This window comes from Porites lutea, chromosome 6 (genome assembly GCF_958299795.1).
Source record: "Porites lutea chromosome 6, jaPorLute2.1, whole genome shotgun sequence".
NCBI classification, from domain to species: Eukaryota; Metazoa; Cnidaria; class Anthozoa; order Scleractinia; family Poritidae; genus Porites; species Porites lutea.
Genome location: NC_133206.1, coordinates 8,485,267 through 8,505,793, shown reverse-complemented (window position 1 = coordinate 8,505,793; position 20,527 = coordinate 8,485,267). Strand labels below are relative to the sequence as shown.

General features: G+C 40.3%; 1 protein-coding gene across 4 annotated transcripts; it reads right to left on the bottom strand.

The window, feature by feature from the left end:
* Positions 1 to 1,967: 1,967 nt before the first annotated feature.
* Positions 1,968 to 16,323, bottom strand: LOC140940500 (uncharacterized). Of its 4 annotated transcripts, none has more exons than XM_073389479.1 (12): positions 16,145 to 16,323; positions 13,803 to 13,894; positions 12,339 to 12,559; positions 11,487 to 11,592; positions 10,434 to 10,610; positions 8,775 to 8,992; positions 7,583 to 7,834; positions 6,266 to 6,467; positions 4,871 to 5,050; positions 4,219 to 4,425; positions 3,056 to 3,682; positions 1,968 to 2,328 (listed from the first exon to the last, which is right to left on the bottom strand). In XM_073389479.1, exons 2-12 carry the CDS (start codon positions 13,858 to 13,860, stop codon positions 2,162 to 2,164), a joined length of 2,415 nt encoding a protein of 804 aa, XP_073245580.1. In that variant the 5' UTR covers positions 13,861 to 13,894; positions 16,145 to 16,323; the 3' UTR covers positions 1,968 to 2,161. The 4 variants fall into 4 exon arrangements, with proteins under 4 accessions (XP_073245580.1, XP_073245579.1, XP_073245581.1 ...); XM_073389478.1 differs by having other exon boundaries at positions 13,803 to 13,877; XM_073389480.1 differs by having other exon boundaries at positions 3,065 to 3,682; positions 13,803 to 13,877.
* Positions 16,324 to 20,527: the final 4,204 nt, after the last annotated feature.

Genomic DNA, 20,527 nt, shown 5'->3' with positions numbered 1-20,527 from the left:
GAAACAAATCTTGACGCTGAAGTTCTAAAAAGATGAAATAATAAACAACATAATAAAATAATAATAAGTAATGGTAATAGGACTGAGTGGAGTATAGGGACCTTAAGCAACGAGGACGACGACGGCAGTGAAAACGTCGCTAAAAAGTAAATTTGCGTTCTTTCAAACTTAATCGCGTCTATTTGGACCCGCTCAATATGTCAAATGCAGGCGACTTTTCCTGGAGTTGAATTCTTAAGGATTTTATTCAGGGATCAAAAAGAGGAAGGGAAATTCGTCGTCGTATGTCCAAGTCCTCCATAAAACGTCAAATTAGGAGGTTTCACGTCGTAGTCGTGCAGTGGACGTCAAAGAAATGTACTAAAAAGCGTGATGCACGTGCAGAGCTGTTGTTTTGATCATTAAAGCTATTGTTTTTTGAAGTCGTCGTCGTAATTGCTTAAGCTCCCTATTAACTAAGACGGACGACCGCGTAGCGGGAGTCCGATTTGTTTAATCACGAGTATGATTAGTATAGGTAATAGCATGATTTGTAGTGATATTTCAAAATTGTTATGCGTAATTTCACGAGCCGTTAGGCGAGTGAAATTCGAGACAATTTTGAAATATCACGAGTGATATTTATGCCAAATTTCACGTACAAATCATGCTATTATTTGTTTATATTACTACCCACAAATGGTTTGTAATTTTCACATGCACTAAGGTATTTCAAATTAAGCTGAAATACCACTGCTCTAAGCCAATCAAATTGCCGAAATTTCTCATGTAGTAGTATAAAGGGTGAAATCAGGGCAGTTGAAAGCCAATCAGATTTGACAATTCTGTTATAGTTATGATTAAATAATAAATAACATAAAAGGTAACCCTTTCGTATACCTTCTAATGATAAATGGCATCCCTTTCTCATACCTAATTCAGAACTTTTTATCCCTTAAAATTTATTTATACAAGTCTTGAGTTGTTTGGTAATAATTTTGCTTTGCAACCCTAAATAAGGTAGTACTAAAAGGATTTCTTTCTTGGGTACCGTGGCCCTTTTAATGGTTTTATACGCACTGTCTTTCAAATATGAATAAATCACAAAACCAGAACCTTTTCTTGACTTTTTGACTGACATAAAATGAATCCGTTAGCCACTTTACATACGGAAATGACAGACTTCCCTACCCCACTAATATATTTCAACTAATGAAATCCCTCCCTTTAAAATACCTAAACCCTTAAAAGGTACCCCATTTCGGGCTGAGCTTTCCCGTATATAGGCCATTATAGGGATCACCCCCGGGGTACGCAAGCATGAGCTTTCGCGTACCCGAAGAAAACGCCTCCAAAGCAGGCAACCCCCCACCCCCTCCCCCCCGCCCCCTTCCCCACACAAACACACACACATCCCGCGCCTTACATAGGAACTAAAGAACTAAATATCTGGGAAAGAAAGCAAAGACATAAGACATAAAAAAATGACACGGATGTAAGGTAAAATCGCTTTACAACCGAGACTTTTTTATACACTCGACTAATTTATTTTTCTTGGTATTATGCTTTACAAGCATCTCAAGTACAAGAAATTAAACTCAAAAATACACAGTCAAACACGACAGAAGACTCGTTAAGAAAATTATGGAGTGGCTAGAACTGACAATCCTCTGAAATCCCAAGACAAAACAAAAAATGCCTTCCAAACAAAAAATAATTCTACTGCTGGGACGTGAAGTGTTTTTTTACCTAAGCACAGTTGAAGCTTGAGAAAACAGCCGACATTTGGCGACGCTACCACTGGTTTCCCCGCCAAATGACGTCTGAGAAACGAGCGCAGAAATTCCATACTGATGACGCGTCACTTCCCAGATCTGGGTAGTGCTTCTGATTGGTTGAATCAAATTTCCCACGCGGCATGACCAATCAGAAGCACTAACCAGATCTGGGTAGTGACGCGTCATCAGTATTGAATTTCTACGCTCGTTTCACAGACGTCATTTGGCGGGGAAACCAGTGGTAGCGTCGCCAAATGTTGGCTGTTTTCTCAGGCTAGCACAGTTGAAGACTCGAGTAACCCAATTCCAGAGAACAACGAAACCTTCTCGCACCCTTGGAGTCCCACTTTTAGTCCGATGGCCTGAGCAACGATACAGCTGATTGGTTGAATTAAATTTGACTTTTAAGTCTGGTAGGCTACTGAAGCGGACAGCGCGGTGGACCCTGAAGTCGAGGCTGAATCAGGGTCTTCACCGCTGATGACGTCACTTTGTTCAAGCTGTGAAGCCAAGGCTGCATCCAGAGCCGCTTTGGACTCGCTTAGCGATGGCTCTTGGGATTGGAGGACATCTGTTAAAACAGAAAGCACCAAAATTCATTTTCTCATTGGAGACTACCCCTGAAAAATTAGCTTATAATTACCTATTAAGATTAAAACTCACAAGGTACCTATACTTCCCCTCACACAACATTTTACCCTAAGTGAGAAATTACTTTGAAACGTTGCGTTAAGGGAGGGGTGGGTGAGTTGTTTTCCAGAATCTTATGCAGATCCGGATTCTTGGAAACTGCTCACCTACCCCTCTCCTCACACAACATTTTGCCCGAAGTGAGAAATTACGTTTAGACGTGGGGTTTTGGAACGGGTGGGTGAGCACTTTCCCAGAATCTTAACACTGCTGCAGAAAAATCAGGACGTCTAAGGTGCAATTTCCTTTCTGTTTTCTTTCTGTTGAGTTCTCTTCTTCATCCCAACCAAAGTTCTTAACTTGTAAAAAAGTCCATAACCAGTTTCAGCGCGATCAACAAAATTATTCCAGTGCGCTTTTGTTTGACGTTTTTCTTTTCCATGTGGGGCATCCCATAAGCAATTTCAGCGTGGGATGCTCGTTAAGGCTCCGATCTGATTCTAACGAAAAGTATATGTTTTTCTTTTCCCTGCTACAAGTAGTCTTCTCTCAGAGATAACATTACATTACATTACGTTACGTTGCAAGGCCACAATTCTCCTGTGTGCAATCGTTCAAGATGCCAAAGCGAAAAACTTGAAGACTTTGCCTGAACTTTATTTCCTTACCTGACTCACCCTCAGTCGCCTCCTGGCCATTACTGTGAATTTCATTCTCGTCGCCATTTCCTTCCTGGACTTTCTCTTGCTCACCTGACACCTGAATTCCCAGCCCTCCCCCCTGCGAAGGTACCGTGACAATTGTAAATCCCTCGTGCGTTCTTCTCGCAGTGGTGGTCACGCCATCAAGGGAAGTGACAACCACTGTCTCTGCTGGTTGTCCAGACCCTGTCACGGCCTCCAGGGATGTCACGACAACTGTCTGCGGTGCTGACACGACCTGTACGGAAGACACGTCCAGCTCATGTCCTGAGCTGTCAACAAGTGTTGAACTTAACTGCTGGGCTCCCTGTGAGAGGGTAACGGCGTGTTCTAGATCCCCTTGGACTTGTATTCCAGCGTCTGATGCTATGGCAACAGGAATGGCAATGTGACCGGCCACATGACCTCCTTCAGCCATTTGCTGCTGGATATCCGCTAGGCTTCCGTCCATGGCTTGAAGCGCGGCTACCGATGCTTCATCTGCTATAACCACAGGCACACCATGCGGGAAGGCTTGGGTACCTTGAATTGTGTCAGTGAAGTCCAGTCGCTGGCGCTTGGTGGTGGGTTCGTCTTGTCCAGCGTCGTAATCAGCTGCAGTTTTTTAAAAATACATAAAAACGTACATTAAAAATCAAATTGCTATCCTGCAGTTACAGTCATAATCGACAAAAGGACTTTATATGGATGCCTATAAGGCCTCGTTCATACGTATTCGGATATAACGGAGATATTTTCTCCGTTTTCAAAAAGTACGAATCTACTTGAGCGTATTCAAATCGATTTTGCCCATCCACCGAAAACGCTAAAGCGATGCTAGAATGATAGCGTCCCTTACAGGGTGTACGCTATATCATGTATGACATTATCGTATCCAAAAACCTCCGTTTCGTCCGTCTACAAGAAAACGACAAACGTTTTCAAAAATCTCCACTCTGGGGACCTGCGTCAGTTTTGGTACCCGAAAACGAGCCGCGAGGCGCGAGTCGCCAGAAACGAGGGCGTAGGCTTTTTTGCTATGTTGTTGTTTTGCAAACGCTCTCGCTAAGATAAGAAGCCGACGGATTTTAAGAGAAAAGGCAGACTGCAAGCAGTTTAACTCATGATTTATCTTAAATAACATTCCTTACCTTCGCTCAGGTGATCCACATCCGACATATCGCAGTGAGCTGTCCGCTTGTGGTTGGCCAGTGTAGATGTTTGTCTGTAGGTCTTGTTACAGATGTTACACGTGTATGGTTTGTTGTGGGTATGGACTACATGGTGCTTGTATAGACTGGAGTATTCTGTGAAGCGCTTGTTACAGCCAATCACTTGGCAAATATATGGCCGCTCCCCTGAATGAAAAATCAACATTGCACAACAATTTTAGCCACAAACAAACAGCCTTTAGGCCATTACATTTACATTCACGAACAATGAAATTTTTAGATTTTGCGTTTTTGCGTAAAATGGTGCAGTTTTACCAAGGGCCTGTTCACTAATAACTATTTTCCGAACCAAATGTTACATAGGCAATCAAGACAATGCGGGAAAATCCCATGCTTTAATGAACAAAACAGCGCTGTACCACACGCTACCAAGAGACATTTAAGTAACAATTTTTCCGCTACCAAGAGACATTTAAGGCGATATAGGCATCGTCTTGTTTGGTTGCACAAATTAATGACACTTTTGGTGACATAAATTATCACTTTTCAACAGTGGTTTGTTCGTCGGCTGAATAGTGGAGTAGACAATTTCACAACTCCAGAACCTGAATTTAAAAGCAAATATACATACCTGTATGTATTCTTGAATGATTCTTGAAGTTGGTAGCACTAGCAAACGACCGCCCGCATCCCTCGTGTTCACACACGTATGGTCGTTCCCCCGTGTGAGTTCTCATGTGCACTTTTCTGATGTTGGACGTGGTGAAACAGCGGCCACACCCAGCATATGGACACAAAAAGGGTCTCTCACCTGGAAACAAGATTTATAAAATGATGACGGTTTGCAAAACGGATACCGATTTTTCTGACTTCTTGTTCCTTTCAGCAACAATACAGTCGAATCTCTCCACTTCAGCCTTGAGCGAGGAGTAAAGACTTACTTCGGGTACGTCGTAAAAAAGAGACCGTTTTAAAACCCTTTCTCTCCTAGCCTGAATGATGGAGTCTGGTAAGGTGGTCCTAACTTTTGAGAAAAATCCTATGGTGTTACCATTCAAATGAAACCTCTTCAGCAGAACTTTCACATGGTACTATTTATTTAGTATGTTGTTCTAACTTTTGAGTCTGTGGATGAAATCCTATGGTGTTACCAATCAAATGAAACCTCTTTAGCAGTACTTTTACATGGTGCTATTTATTTGGTATGTAGTTCTAACTTTTGAGTCTGTGAACAGTACTTTCAAACAATAATGTTTGTTGTCAGCATTTTACAAAATGAAATTTGAGAATTTTGTTGAAATGTGGCTTTAGCCACACTTTTGGGAGGAAAAGGGTCAAAAGAGGTTAAGAGGAATAAAAACTAACCTGATGAGACCGCAACCGCTTTATAATAGACGCCAATTTAGTTTTAGTAATTACGGAAAACTATTTCTGGACTTACCAAGAGTCGAAAATAACAAAATAATAGAAACACACGTTTAACTGTGCGACCATCTGCTGCACCTGGTTGTTCAAACGATGGATGACGCTATCCACCAGATAAGTCACTATCTAATGGATAATTATTAGGAGAGATTTATCCAGTGGATAGCGTTATTAGGAGAGATTTATCCAGTGAATAGCGTTATTAGGAGAGATTTATCCAGCGGATAGCGTTATCCACCTTTTGAAGAACTAGAGCTCTTCAGCATTTCTTTGCCGATTTGTCGACATTAAGCGGGCGGCTGTGTTCACACTATAGCGCAAAGTTTTTCGTGTCGAAACGAAAGTGTATCCGGTATACCTGTAGTAAGAACGCGTCCGACATGTGACACTCCGTTTAAGATATTTGAGAGGTGCATTTTCGTTCCGTTACAGTAATCGCGCCGAAATCACCGTTCTTATGTCGGAACAGAAGCGGCCTATCCGGTATGGCTTTCGTGCCGGCGCAAAAGCTATCCGGTAGAGTGTGGACATAATCTAAATTGTATAATGCGTTTTACTGAACTGTATGTGTAATCTAAATTTTATAATACGTTTTACTGACCTGTATGTGTGCGTACGTGTTTTTGTAAATCTCCTGAAGTCTTGAATGCCTTGCCACACCCTTCTTGAGGGCATTTGTAAGGTTTCTCTCCTGTATGTGTACGCGTGTGGCTCTTTAGTCCATAACCTGTTGCAAAGGCCTTGTCACAGCCGTCAACTCTACATTTAAAAGGTTTCTCTCCAGTGTGCGCTCTTTCATGTACCTGCAAAAATACGATCGGACCTCTGCCTTATAAGATTCCTGGTAAAAAGTAAAATATACCAAAAGGGGAATTCATGTTGGGAGACAAATGGAGACAAGTTACCAGGGCTTTTAAGAGGCGGGGCCCCGGGATTTCCCCCGGGTACTAGGAACGGCTACTTTCATAGGAAAATAGAAAAAATAGAAAAAGGGAAATCCCTAGCTTTCGTAGTTTGATTCCCCACCTTCTTGTTTTATTCTCCCTGGCAACTTGAAACCTTAGTGACAACCCTGAGTTACGATTTTATAATTTAACTAAACGCGAACGAACGATTGCAGTAATTCAGGGAAGTTTTATCATCTACTAAAAATCTAAAATTCATACAACTTCCATCATTAAACTTTTGCATGGTCTTAGCTAATTTGCAAGTAAGTACTTTTCCAAACAAAGCAGATCGTCAATGCCTTAATGATGTTCACTGTTTTTTTTCTTATTTACACGCGTGTACTTCTCGTGTATTTTACGCCCAATATGGAAGATTTACATGCATGAAACGTGTCTAATGCTGTAATTGTCGTGGCCTGCTGCAGCACATTAACTCCAAGGGTTCTGGAAGGGCATTTTTAACGTCTTAAAACTGTTCCCACAAAGGGGCCATTTTAGCGCCTATATATTCATTTTCTGCTTAAAATCGTCTAAAACTGACAGAAAAAAATGATTTTCAAGAAATCGAAATAAAATCCCACCTCCTTTTTAAAGAAGACTCTAGTGACCAGTGCAGTGTCTCCAGTGTGAGATTGTGAGGCCTCACAATCGTAGGCCTTATTGGGGGGAGGGGAGGGGGGGGGTATTAACTTCAGCACTTATTGCCTACGCGACAGCCGTTATTAGAGGACGCTAAGGCAACGAGTGCGCGGGGCACCCGAGGGGAGAGGTTACCACTGAGTGTCTTACAGCCAATAGTACCCCTGACTGTCGTCAGGTTACAGTACTGGAGACTGATCACCGAAAACCTAAATCGAAAAGAATCTTGAAATATTGCTCACATGAGACATCGTTGCCTATTTAGAGATACCTTCACCAACGTTAAATTATGGCGGCAAGCTACATGGACGGTAGATTTTCATTAAACAAACCTTTAAATGGTGTGCCGTTGTGTAAACCTTTCCACAACCTTCGTGATCACAACGGTATGGTTTTTCTCCTGAATGAGTTCTAACATGTTTTGTCAAGTCGCTCTGAGTTATAAAAGCCTTCTCACAGCCATCCTCTTCACATCTAAATGTGTCTCCTGTGTGGCTTCGTCCATGTGCCTTCAGCCGATAAGATGTTGAAAACTGCTTACCACATCCATCGATCCCGCAATGGTATATCTTTTTTGTTGACCCCTAGTTCATGAAAAAAAAGAACTCCATAAGGTATCACCCCATAAAAGTGTTTCTCATTCGTAGAAGCACAAGTGAGAACTGCAATTTTTTCATAATTGTGAGATAAGCAATGTAATGGCCACCTCTGACATTTGCCATGGGTGACACAGGACCTCGACTCTCTTAAAAGGAGCACTGGAGCAGGACGTTGTGGGTTCAAACCACTTCCGAGTTCCAAAAACCCTCACTTTCAAAATGAGGCCAAGCGCACAACCTTTCTTGTGAAAATGAGTGTTATTTGCATGAGAATGAAAAATCGTCCCCATACACTTCACCTCGTTTTGATACAGAGGCCCGGTGGAACTCGGAAATGGCCCATTCAGAGGACCAAGCCCCAGCTGGACAGGGCTACGATCCAGTGGATAAATATTCAGGAAACCAATCATTGTGCTACCCAATAAATAATGATTTATCCGTTGGATGGCATTATCCACCTTTCGAACAACTGGTGCCAGACCAAAACTCAAGGTCATAAATACCATATTGGTACTTAATTTCGCGGGTCTTTAATTTCCCCTTTTTTCGTGATTGTGGAAAAATCGCAACATTAAAGACCCGCGAATAAAACTCCCCGCGAAATTTAAACCCTCGAAACTACCCATATAGAAAACTCAATTCACAGAAGAAGACGTGTAACATTTAAATAACAACAACATATACTGTACAGGATATATGTATCTACAAATACCGACAAATAAGCTGGTTTTACTGGTTCATTTTTGTTCAGTTTCATTTTTTCTACTTTCCGTTGTAAATAAAGGTATTGGTTTTGCCCTGCAAACGGCTAGACCTTGGCGTGGCTTAGATGTCTACGTAAAATAGCAGTAGGGGACAAAAAACTAGTGTTCCTAACACTTTCGAGCTAAATACATTGACACTCAAATAAAGTGCGTTTTTATACCTCTTGATCTGCTGCACCACCATCCTCCTGTAAAACAAACAGAGTTGAGTGGTCCTCGAGAGGAATCCCTGTGGTATCCACTGTCTCAGTTGGACTCACCATAGAGGGGTTTGACTCTGATATAGTTGTCATGGAAACCGTCGAATTGGTGTCAAAAGATGTTGGTTCCGATGTGATGACATAGCTGGTACCATCACTGGCTTGGTGAACATATGTTGCTGAAACAAAAATTATCAATGCTATGAAATGCAAAAGCTCTTGCGTTTGAACGCTATAATTTGTTCTTAGATTACTTTGCATAAAGTGACTTGACGAGCATTATTTTGCAGCTCTACCCTCCTTAAAATGAGCAACTTGTCCACACAAGATGAGTTTGTCTATACATAAGCAGAATGGTCAGCAGGTCAGACTGGCAATCCCATGGTCCCAGATTCAACCTCTGCTCCGGCTTCTACCTCGATTTGTTTCTCAAAGTTCAAATCCTTAGCCGAATTTGTCAATGGCCAACTAGTTGCCTCCTGTCAGTTGGGGTTTTAAATTCTGTTACATTCTATTTCTATTTACTCGAGTGGGGTGCCCATAAAATAGGTGGAAAAGTTGCGTGCAATCCACAATAAACAAAACTTATTTACCTGCCAAAACGCTAAGTTCCTTTTAAGTTACAACTTTTTTAGTTTTACCTTCACAAAAACATTCTTCCTATGTACAAAGTCATATACAGTTGAACCTGGTTAATGTGGACACCAAGGGGACATGCCATGGTGTCCGTATTATCTTGGTGTCCATATTAAGCGGGCTCACTGAAAAAACATCATGGACACATGTTGTATTGATATAAAGACTGCAGCAGACAAAAAGGAAGAAGGGTACATGTACTGTAGGTATAATGACTGCAGCAAAAAGACAAGAAAGTGAAACTTGTGTGGTAGGAAGCAGAGAACTTTAACTTTTCTCGCTATTTTGCTACTGTTTTTTAAGGTGATATAATCGTATTAACTCCATGGAAATCTGTCTTTATTTGAACAGGGCTCAGTCTCTTCAATATATTATAACAGCACATGATTGTGACAAGAAAAATAGACAGTAAGCCAATAACCAGTGCCCTTAAAGCAGGGTTGACAACATCCTCTGGGACCCAGGTGCAGCTAGTCAGGAGGGACAATAGAATGTTCGTGGTGAAAGTTTACTGTAAAATTGATACCATCTTACAGTAAACTTTAAAAACGAACATTCTATCGTCCCGACTAGCTACCCCTGGATCTCCCAGGATGGGTTTACAATGGTGTCCATATTAAGTTATTTAAGCAGGCTTATTTTAGAGAAAATATAAAAATTATGAGCTTTTTGTTGGGACAAATGAGACTGTTCATTATACATGTATGCAGGTGTCCATATTAAGCGGGTGTGCGTAGAGTGGGGTTCCACTATATATGCAGTACATAGATTCAAGTACAAAGTGTATATGTTGTCATAAGATTGCACTGGGACAGGCAGGGCCAGGTGGAGGCAGAGGTCAATGTTAAATTTACAGAAAGGGCTACAGTTTCAGACATGACTGCCCAGCAGTTGGCCAGTTACCATCTAGCGTCTACTTATGACACACCAGTTACCAAAGCAACATGTATGTTTAGCTTTGGATTTGACTTAAGCTTTGATTACCTTCAAATGTACTCCCTGCGGGAAGTGTTTGTACTGTTCCACCAGGAAGCTCTGTCAGAGTCACAGCCTGAGGCTCAAGGAACACAGTTCCACCAGGTGTTGAACTAACCACCACTGCTGACTGGACAAGATCACCTGGAGGCAGAGTTGTCTGCACAGACTGATAGCCTTCATTACCTACAAACAACAGTCAAAAACGCCACTGGTCACCTCAAAGTCTACAAGGCATTGTTCTGTGAATGATAAGGATACACATGGAAACTTCAATATCTTAATGTGGCATATGGGACAGTTGAACAACTGATTGCCAAAACAACTGTGATAGAAGCATGAAAAAATACAAGTCAACGTAGCTGTACAGTAAAGTCCCTGTTGGGGAATGGCCAAATGACCACTTACATGTCATACAGATTGCAACTGCTTAATACAGGCTTACCAAACCTACGAGTTTATAGATAAAGACAAAGTGAAAATATATCCATTGACTTTAAAGTGTTTCTACAGGGCTGTACATGTGCTCTAGCAGCGCCTGGTGGCCCGTGGCGCCTAACTTTGCCTCCGGGCAACTAGAAAATCTCAGATTTTTCACACAAATCATATGCTGGGCACCTTAGATTTAACAGTTTCAGAGCACTGGGCTCCCATCAACTTTTCTTAGAGCACAGCCTTGTTTCTACCTCCTCTTGTGCCAAAAGGAAAGGAAAAAATAATTCATTGGGACCACAGAAAAGGTGATGCAGCTGCTTAATACACGTCAGTTTTACAGTAATTTAAGAGAGATGATTTTAAGGACCCAAAAAAGTTACCACTTTATAAAGGATGACTACTTAAAGCAGGCCAGCTTTATAATATAGGTTCTTGACTGTATTCACAAAGTAAATTCCTTAGAACCTTTTTATAGTGATGTACCACCAATCTAAGTAGGAGTGAGGGGTTTATAAGAACAAAATTTCTTATTAGTACCATAACCCCAAGTGGCCTTGTGTTTAATTCCACCCAATACCTGTACATTCTTTTTCATTTTAATAAGCTGTGGCTGCAAGATAGATCTACCTTCATGGTGATCCACTGTTGCCATAATTGTTGCTGTAGCAGCATCTTGTTCACCTTGCTGAGCAACTAAAATTGAATCATCTTTGACTTCAACATCGTCCTCACTCTACAAAATACCAAAGGCTCTTGTGAATTGTCATTGACATTAATTCAAAACTGGATTGGATCAGATTAGATCAACCCTGTGTGACCCAGTACTTTTATAACCTTTTGTCATTTTATAAGTTACAGGTCGGGTTGATCGGATCTGTAGTCATGAGGCCCTTCTATGAAAACACACCTAATATTGCTTTATTACCCAAGTTTGATGACTTTCTAAGATGGCTGACCATTAAACTAGTTCTTTTTAATTTTTAAGGACCATGACAAAATATCCAGCCATCATGACCTTGTGCTTGGTCAATAATGCATGCATACAAAATTTATCACAGTAGAGATGCCATAAAACCTTGATAAGCACAGATTGGATCAACCCTATAACTCACTATGTAGGAATTGAGTTACAGTAGTAAAAGGGGTTGATCTAAATTTTTATCTTTTCATTAAATTTTTATCTTTTTATAATGTACATTGTAAAATTATTTCAATATTTTATTGATTTTATGTTTATAAAGGGCCACAGGTTTATCAATTTAAATCAGAAAACTGTCATGTGTTTACCCTCTTTAAATAAAGGCGTCATCCCCTTCACTTCACATCTCTTCCAGTCCGATCAAGACTTTGACATTACAGCCTATTAAATCTACATGGTCTACTAGCATTACAATCCCAGATATTCTGGGGCAAATTAAATCGCCCACACTTTCTCTCAAGGCAATAACTGTACAATTCAAACTAAGCTGGCATACTTACCATAACAATGCCTTTGTTTTCATTTCCATGTTGTGGTAACACATCATCAGTAACCATAGCAATAGAGCCTGGGTTTGTAGACACACTAGAAGGCTCCTGTTTGGTAGGGCTTGTAAACACTTGCTGTTGCGCCAGCAATAGACCTATCACCTCTTGTTCTGTTGAATTGATTGGCTGACCAGCAATATGACTAACAGCCACTGGAGCAATATCATTGGGTTCTAAGAAAAGCAAGTCACAATGATAACTACATTCAGCAGTTTTCTACCATATAAATTTTAGATTTAATACAGTGAAACCAGTGTTTATTGGACACACCTGGGTCTCTGTCATCTCACGCTAAGGTCACTTCAAAGACTGTGTCTGCATAATACAGGTTTGTTTTACAGAAAATACATGTGTATGTAAAGAAAAGGTTTGGATTACTGGATTTTGGGGCAAAACAGCCTACAAAATTCCACTATAAACTTATTATCTTCAACAAGGTGTTTCTCTGGAGCAGAATCCTTCAATAGTATGTAGACATTGGCAGTGTGTGGTCTAACAATGTGCTACTAACCATCTTCTTTAAAACTGTATGCAACATGAAGAAAAAATCGTTGTTGTGAAAGAAGGTCTCTTGTCTTAATCAGGGTTCACAATGAATGGGTTTTTCTTAAACAGGGTCAGGATGTGAAGCCTCAGCTTCCCACTCCTAAGCTTTTCTTAGTTTTCTAGTTATTCAGGGTACCAGCTTAACATGAGGTCCACTAGGTACTAATTCATTGCACACCTTTGACCACTGATATGCTACCAAAGTCATTGCTTTCATAAAAGACTAAACCCATCTATGAAGGACTGCAGAACATTACAAGCAAGAAAACTTACTATAATTAAACAAGAGTATACCAGTATACTGTATTTATTCGAATAAGTGCCCAACTCGAATAAGCGTCAGCCTAGAATAAGTGCCTACCCCCACCGGGCCTCCCTCCCCCTCAAACTCAAACTCAAATAAATGCCCACCCCCACTCCACCCCCTTCCTCAGGTCCCTCCAACCCCAAAAAGCATTAAATAAATACTAATAAGGGACTTGCCCGAAGACGGAGTTTTCTTCAGAGTATTTTACAGAAACCTTGCTTTGTTACATCTTTGCGTTTTATTATCACCATTTATTGTTGTTGTTGCAAAATAAACATAGTACCCTTGCTGAAAATGGTGAAAATTTAATAAGCACTCAGCCTCGAATAAGCGCCCACCTCGAATAAGCCCCCACTCTCAAGGTCCAAAATTTAATAAGCGCCCAGGGTGGTTAATCAAATAAATACGGTAGCCTAAAACCACCCAGTTTTGTCTCAGTTTTCAGAGGAACTCTTAATATAAGTTGGTAAGAGAGACATGTGTATGAACACAAATTGTTTTGTGTTCAGCTGGCATAGATCGACAATTGCATCAGTAAAAATCTAATCTACCAATAGTCATACCTTCCAAATGGACCTCACTTTCCTCTTTAGATTCCCTTCCATCCAGATCAGATTCCATTTCTTTCCAAATGTTTTCTGTTAGAATATAACCACTGTATATATATAATATGGAAGTCAACAGCAGATGGAGATTGAAAAGAAAAGTTATCAAACAGGATTCTTCTGAGTGGTAAGAACATAAGATATCTCAGATTTAAAATTATTTTTTTATTGGTGAGTGGGAAAATGCTTGTGAATGAGTGGGCTCACTCACAACCTAATTTTTGTTAATTACAGGGAATATGAATTCCTTCAATAGTTTTCCCATCACCCTTATCTAACAGCGATCATCTTTTGCTCTTTTGAGGTTGTGGGAAAATTGCTTGGCACATTTTGTTAATAAAATATGGTGCTTCATGTGTCAAATTAACACTGTACTGTTTTAAGTCCTTGGAAAGTTCACACACAACCACATACATACAGTATATGTGGGCAAGTACCTGAGCAAAATAAAGTACCGGGGGAAACAGTGATTGGAACAATAGTAAAAATAACAGAAAAAAAGTACTTTCAAAATGTTCACTTTGAGATTATGCAACCGCGTTTATTGTTTATGTATAATAATAACAAATAATTATATTTACTAGAAAAATCAAATTATTTTAAATGAAATAAGACGGAATAAATAATGCAAACGAGAAAAAGAGCCTCTTGCTATCTACAGTATAATTAATTGTTTCGTAAAAGCATATTTAGTACTTGACAAATTAAAGTTTATTGAATGGCCGTCAAATAATAGTTAACCACAGCACTTTCATATGTACATTCTTGGGTATGATTTGCATTTTAAGACCAAAAAAACAGGGGCACCCAACGACAATTTTCGGAAAAATATCTGTTCGGAAGACGATTTGAGATCTAGAATTTTCGGAACATTTGTTGTAAAATTTCTTGCTTCCATGCCTCTCCTAGGATTTTCGAACAAATGAAAAATGGTATACTTGCCCATTTTTTAACTAATTTTTACCCTAAAAAGTTCACCAGAATTTTTGGGAGCCTATTTTCTGGCTAAAATTTTCGAAAAGGTAAGTTTTGATCCCTATAATTTTCGGATCACTAGACTTTCAGCTAAGAAATCCGAACAGATGAAAAATTTTTAGGGGATAAAAATATGCCTATGTCTACCGTTTAAATACTAAAATACGTTTAATAATGCTATGTTTAAGTGGTTTTGAACTGTATTCTCGTTGGGTGCCCCCGAAAAAAAATACAAAGTAAAAACATTCATGTAACATGTCGTTTTCTACTGTTTAAGTGAAACACCACCTCACGAGCATCTTACCAGTGCTACCAGAAACAAAGCTTGAGTAAAATTGTACATTAACTAACGTTTTGTGCGATAAGCATGAATGTTTTTGGCACCTACATTAAAAGGAATTAACATGTTAAGCACTGCAGTGACATCAAGCATGCAGTACACAAAAAAATTCCAAATTCCGCAAAGGGTGCCTAAACGCATTTGTACGGAATTGAGCACAAGATCACGACGTATAAAGAACATGCCGTACACAGCAAAAACAATGCGACAACAGGGAAATGTAGTTGGGTTTGAACATTGCCCCAAGAAATCATGAGGGAATCTTAAGACACTGTAACTCTTATTTGGGCTACAAAGGTTGCCACCGAACTTGTCACCTATGTGTTTTTGTGGGAAAAGATTAAGCTTATGACCAACGATTTCGTGGCTCCTTTAATTTGGTAACTCAATTTCCAACACGTTCTTTGTGTGCAAGGGTGCACTTCGATCGATTGCAAGTCAAATGCAAGACGTCCTTGTCACGCTTTTATTAACACAACTACATGTACATGTACTACACACTGAATGAATTCACTCAGTTTTCACCAATGATACGAAAACTCAAAACAGATTTGTGGCTTTGGTCGTTTTTTCAATACTACGAACAAACCGCGCTACTGCGAACAACATGGAAGGAGAAGGGGTTATCGAAACCAAACGCATGGATACTGAACTCAAAGACAGCTAATTCCCCGACCTCTGATTCAATACTAGCACTATGTTTTTCACAATCCCGCGTTCACGTTTCATCACATAACGAGAGAAAACATCAGGCCTTTACACGCAGGACAAACCGAGCATCGAAGACGTCCATCTTTGTACGACAAACAAAGTCGCCTTTCGGGCGAAAGACTCAAGGAGATCGAAAAAATACTCGCGTCCGCCATTGTTGTTCGCTTTAGCGCAGGTCTGACATTCGAGCGCTCAAGTTCTTCACTTTAAAGTCACAAAATACTCAGAAACGCAGTAGCCATTTCTTCTACAAACAAGCAGAAACTTCAAATACCTCAAGTCTTGGTTAAACGCAATGCACGACGGGTTTCTATCTGTGTTGAACGCTGGGAAGTAAAGACACTTCCCAACAGCACCTTCATTAAACACGTACAACCAACGGCGGGAGGACGCGTCTTTCGGGTTCCGAGTATTTACCGACAACTTCCGAATTTATAACGATCCTTAACGAAGCATACCGAACTAATATAAGTGATGACGTCATAAAAAATGAAATTTCTGAAATTATGGGATTTGCCAATATATTCTGAACAGAAGCATATAACCCCTGCAAGAACAATGTCTGAGAGGCCTGCTTGCCAAAAATGACCATACAAACCCTTCTAAATTTTTTTTGGGTCGACCCCCAAAAAAATTTACAAGGGTTTGTATGGAGTTTTCTAAGCATAACTGGGCTACGATCTCAGAGACATTTTGCCCCGAAATGCTCATTTTTGGCAAGTAGGCCTCTTCGACATTGTTCTTTCAGAATATATTGACAAATCCCATAATTTCAGAAATTTATTTTTATGACGTCACACTTTAGTACTCTATGCCAAATATGAACATATTTATTTAATCATTACAGGGGGATTGGCTAGAACATGCTCACTTATGGCAGTTCGGGGAAAACTTTGGTGGCCTCGCCGCCGAAATTTTTCTCTACTAATACAAATGGCATGAGTGAACCTGCTCACAGACTACTCTGAAGATAAAAAAGCGATCTCGGCTTCAAGCGTTTGCGCAACCTCGTCCCCAGGGCTTCTCCATAAGAGAATAGGGAGCTTAAGCAACGACGACGGCGACGTCAACGAGGACGGCAAAAAAGCAATAGGTTTAGATTGGCAAAACAAACACTCTGCACGTGCACCACGCTTTTTTTTGAACATTTCTTTGCCGTCACTGCACGACCACAACGTGAAAATGCCTAATTTCACGTTTTGTGGACGACGTGAACACAAGACAACGACTTCTTTTTAGTTTCCCTGAACTACGATACAGTCTTTTAAAATTTAACTCCAGTAAAAATTGCCAACATTTGAAGAATTGAAAGAGGTGGAATAAGCGTGATAAGGTTTGAAGCAGCGCGACTTCACTTTTTAAGTGACGTTTCCGTAGCCGCTCCCTAATGTCTAGAGAAGGGTAGGGAAAGCCCTGAGAACGAGTGGGATGGTAGTTGCCTCAAGCCTCTGTTTCAAAGCGAGGCTAAGTGCGAAGCCATTGATATGAAAATGATATTTTATTCTCATGCAAATAAAACTTATTTCACAAGAAAGGTTTTGCACTTAGCCTCGTTTAGAAAGTGAGATTTTTGGCATATATAACTCAAAAATGGCTTGTTGGCAGCTCATCTTTCAGCACCTTAAACTCAGACTTTTCTTAAGCACAGGAACAAGTTCATAATCTTTCTTTTATTTGTGATTTTATTTAGCGAGCAAAAGACAACTGAATATGGTCCACCAGGGTCCACCTATTCGATTTGAACGACCTTTGTCTCCATTCAATCTCCTCAAATTAACTGATTCATGTACTTAAAAACTCGCTGTAACTTTACATCTTCTGTGTTGTCACATATGCGCCGTGAGCAAAGACCTCACAGTTTAATTGCTTCTTCTTTTCAACAAGCTGGCCTTGGATGTAAGTTTAACTTACATCCAAGGCTAGCTTGCTTAATGCTAGAGCAGATAGGTCAAGTCGCCTCTACGAATAGTTCTTTCTTTAGCAACGTTAGTACTAGCAACTAAAAAGCGGCCAAGATGGTTTATGTGTCTGACAAAAGTTCTTTTCTGTCGTTCCTCGGCACAGCTTGTTTGAGAGACCTGCGGTTAAAGAGGAGAAAAACATGGCAATATATCCAGAGTCTCCTAAACTGTTCACAACTGAATTCAATCTTTTAAAGAGGTGTCTGAGTTTAGTCGGTAGGGAGTTAAAGCTTTACGTATACGGCAAACGTCAGATTCAAGTTGAGAATTTCTCAAAATAGAAAATGAGCTGTTAAAAACAGTTCCAAAAAATACTTATGGATAAAAAATTGCGTGAAACTACTAATTTAGGAGTAGAAATAAGGAACAGTGAGCGACAAGTAAAGAGGAAACTTGGTCACGTGGTACAAATTCGCGTTTGACGTTTGACGTAAACATGATACTTTTTTACTTGAGACTAGAGTAGTTAAAACCACTCTAGTCTCAAGTAAAAACGACTGATTTATTTTGACAGGATTTTGACGACTTGAGTGCAGTAGAAGCCATGAAACACTTACTTGCAAGCTTGGTTCGTCAACCACTGTCAGAAGCTGTCTCAACCACAGGTCTACCAGGCTGAGCATCAACAGGCTTTTCACAGAACTGGTCCTCGACGAAATATCCCTTTAATCTGTCATTTCAAAAAGCACAAACTGGTACATGTAAGTGTCACAAAAAGTGTTACTTTGTTTCGGGCATTCGTGATCAATTTGAGTCAAAATTTTGGGTCCGACAAAAAAATTAACCGATCTGCGATAATAAGAATTTTTTCCCGAGAAGAAAAAAGGTTTGAATTGTGGAGGATGCAGTTTAAAGATTGCTGAAAAATGTAAGCATAAACGTCGAAGCATTTTTCAACTCTGCCTCCGGTCTGGATGTAACCTCCTTCGCAGCCGTTATTAGTGGGAGGAGCGTTGCGTGACGACCCTAATAACGGCTGCGAAGGAGACCAGTCTGGGATTAAACGAGAGATTATTCTCTCTTGATGAAATATAATAACTGAAGAATAGGCAAACATTTAAGGATGAAAAAAATCATGTCATCTTACAAGCTGTCGTCGAAATGTCATATGTTCTCATATATTCTCATCTAGTTTAACTCGAGGTTTCCGAATAGCTTGACTCAACAAATTTCCGTGACAAAACGTTTGCAATCTTCCGAGGTGACATGCAACGAATTTCGGTTTCTAAGGGTATACCAATCACTCTGACTTGGATATATATCTAAAAAATTCCTTCAAGCCTTGTTTACCTAGTGCCATCTTTCCTTGTTAGCTCCCCATATCCGTGCTTCTTGCTGTTACGTATCTCCCCAACATACTTATCGCCGTTTGAATAAACAATCATGTCTTCTCCTTCTCTAGTTATTTCGTTCTGCTCCTCTGTGAATGGTTGCTCATCTTCATCCACGTCACAACAGTCCCCGCAGTGACAGAAAGGCTCACAGTTTCTTAAACAGCATGCGCCGCAACGACATCCTTCTCCGAATTCACACAGTTTAAAGCAATAACACAGGCAACATTTAGAACAAGTAGCACCCATGGTGAAGGTTTGAGGAAGACCTGAGGAAAGCGTGATGTAACATGATAACTTAAACTATTAAAGGACTAGAGGACAAAACAGGTCCTGCAAATATTTGTCCACCCTTTTGTAGTCTTTTTTCCTGGTTGTGGGGGTATCCTTTTCTAGATGGGGTAAGGCCGAAGGTGTCACGTGGATGACGGGAGAATAGCCCACAATTCTAACATGACTCCGAGGCTTTGGGGTCAAAATTGTAAATTTTTCTCGACTCCATTGTCTCGCAATTCCCAAAACTGGAGACTTGAGCACAAAGGACACCAAACCAGAGACAGAAAAATGACCAGAAAGCCTCAGAGTCATGTTAGAATTTCAAAATATCGAACGTGGACAATTGGGAGAGGTGAGGCCAAAGTACTTGAGGGGGGCGCAATAACCAGGTAGGGTACAGGGGGAGCAAAAGTAAGTGGGATAATAACGATGTTTTCTTGGGCGGAGAGGCGGTCAGATAATTTTCAAGACCAGTGGGAGAGGGAGGAAAAAGGTTATTTTCAAGACCAGTGTCAAATGGTGATGATATGTTCAAAAGAAAAGTATTGAGATCTGACTGTATCCTTCTCCTTAAAACGGTCAAAAACGGAATAAAGTATGCATGCGTAGGTTTCGCCCACTCAGGTATTTCGCAAATCATATTGATGAAAATAACGAAACCACCAAATTTACAATACATTAACATCACACGTTTGCCCCGTCTAACCCCACCTTGCTCCCCTGGAGTACATTACCACTTCATCTTTCCCTCTCACCACCTACCTTTACCACTTCTAGAGAAAGATCGACCCACAAGTGGAAAAAAAATAGTCCAAAAATGATTTTAAAATGATCCGACGGTCCAATAGTCCATGGGTCCAGTCATCCCTTTACCCAAAGCCACTTGTTGGAATTTTTTATTGTTTTAATGCAAGCTCAAACAATAATCATAATTTTATCGGGCAGGTCTGCTGAATCTACTCAGAGCTTCTGATCCACTCAGAGAGTGAGTAGACTGTCTACCACAGCCGATCTTTCAGCGGTTTCCTGTCTTATTATATAGTTTGAGTAGGGCAGTTGTCAGTTGTTTAAGTTCCAAAGCTATTTGTC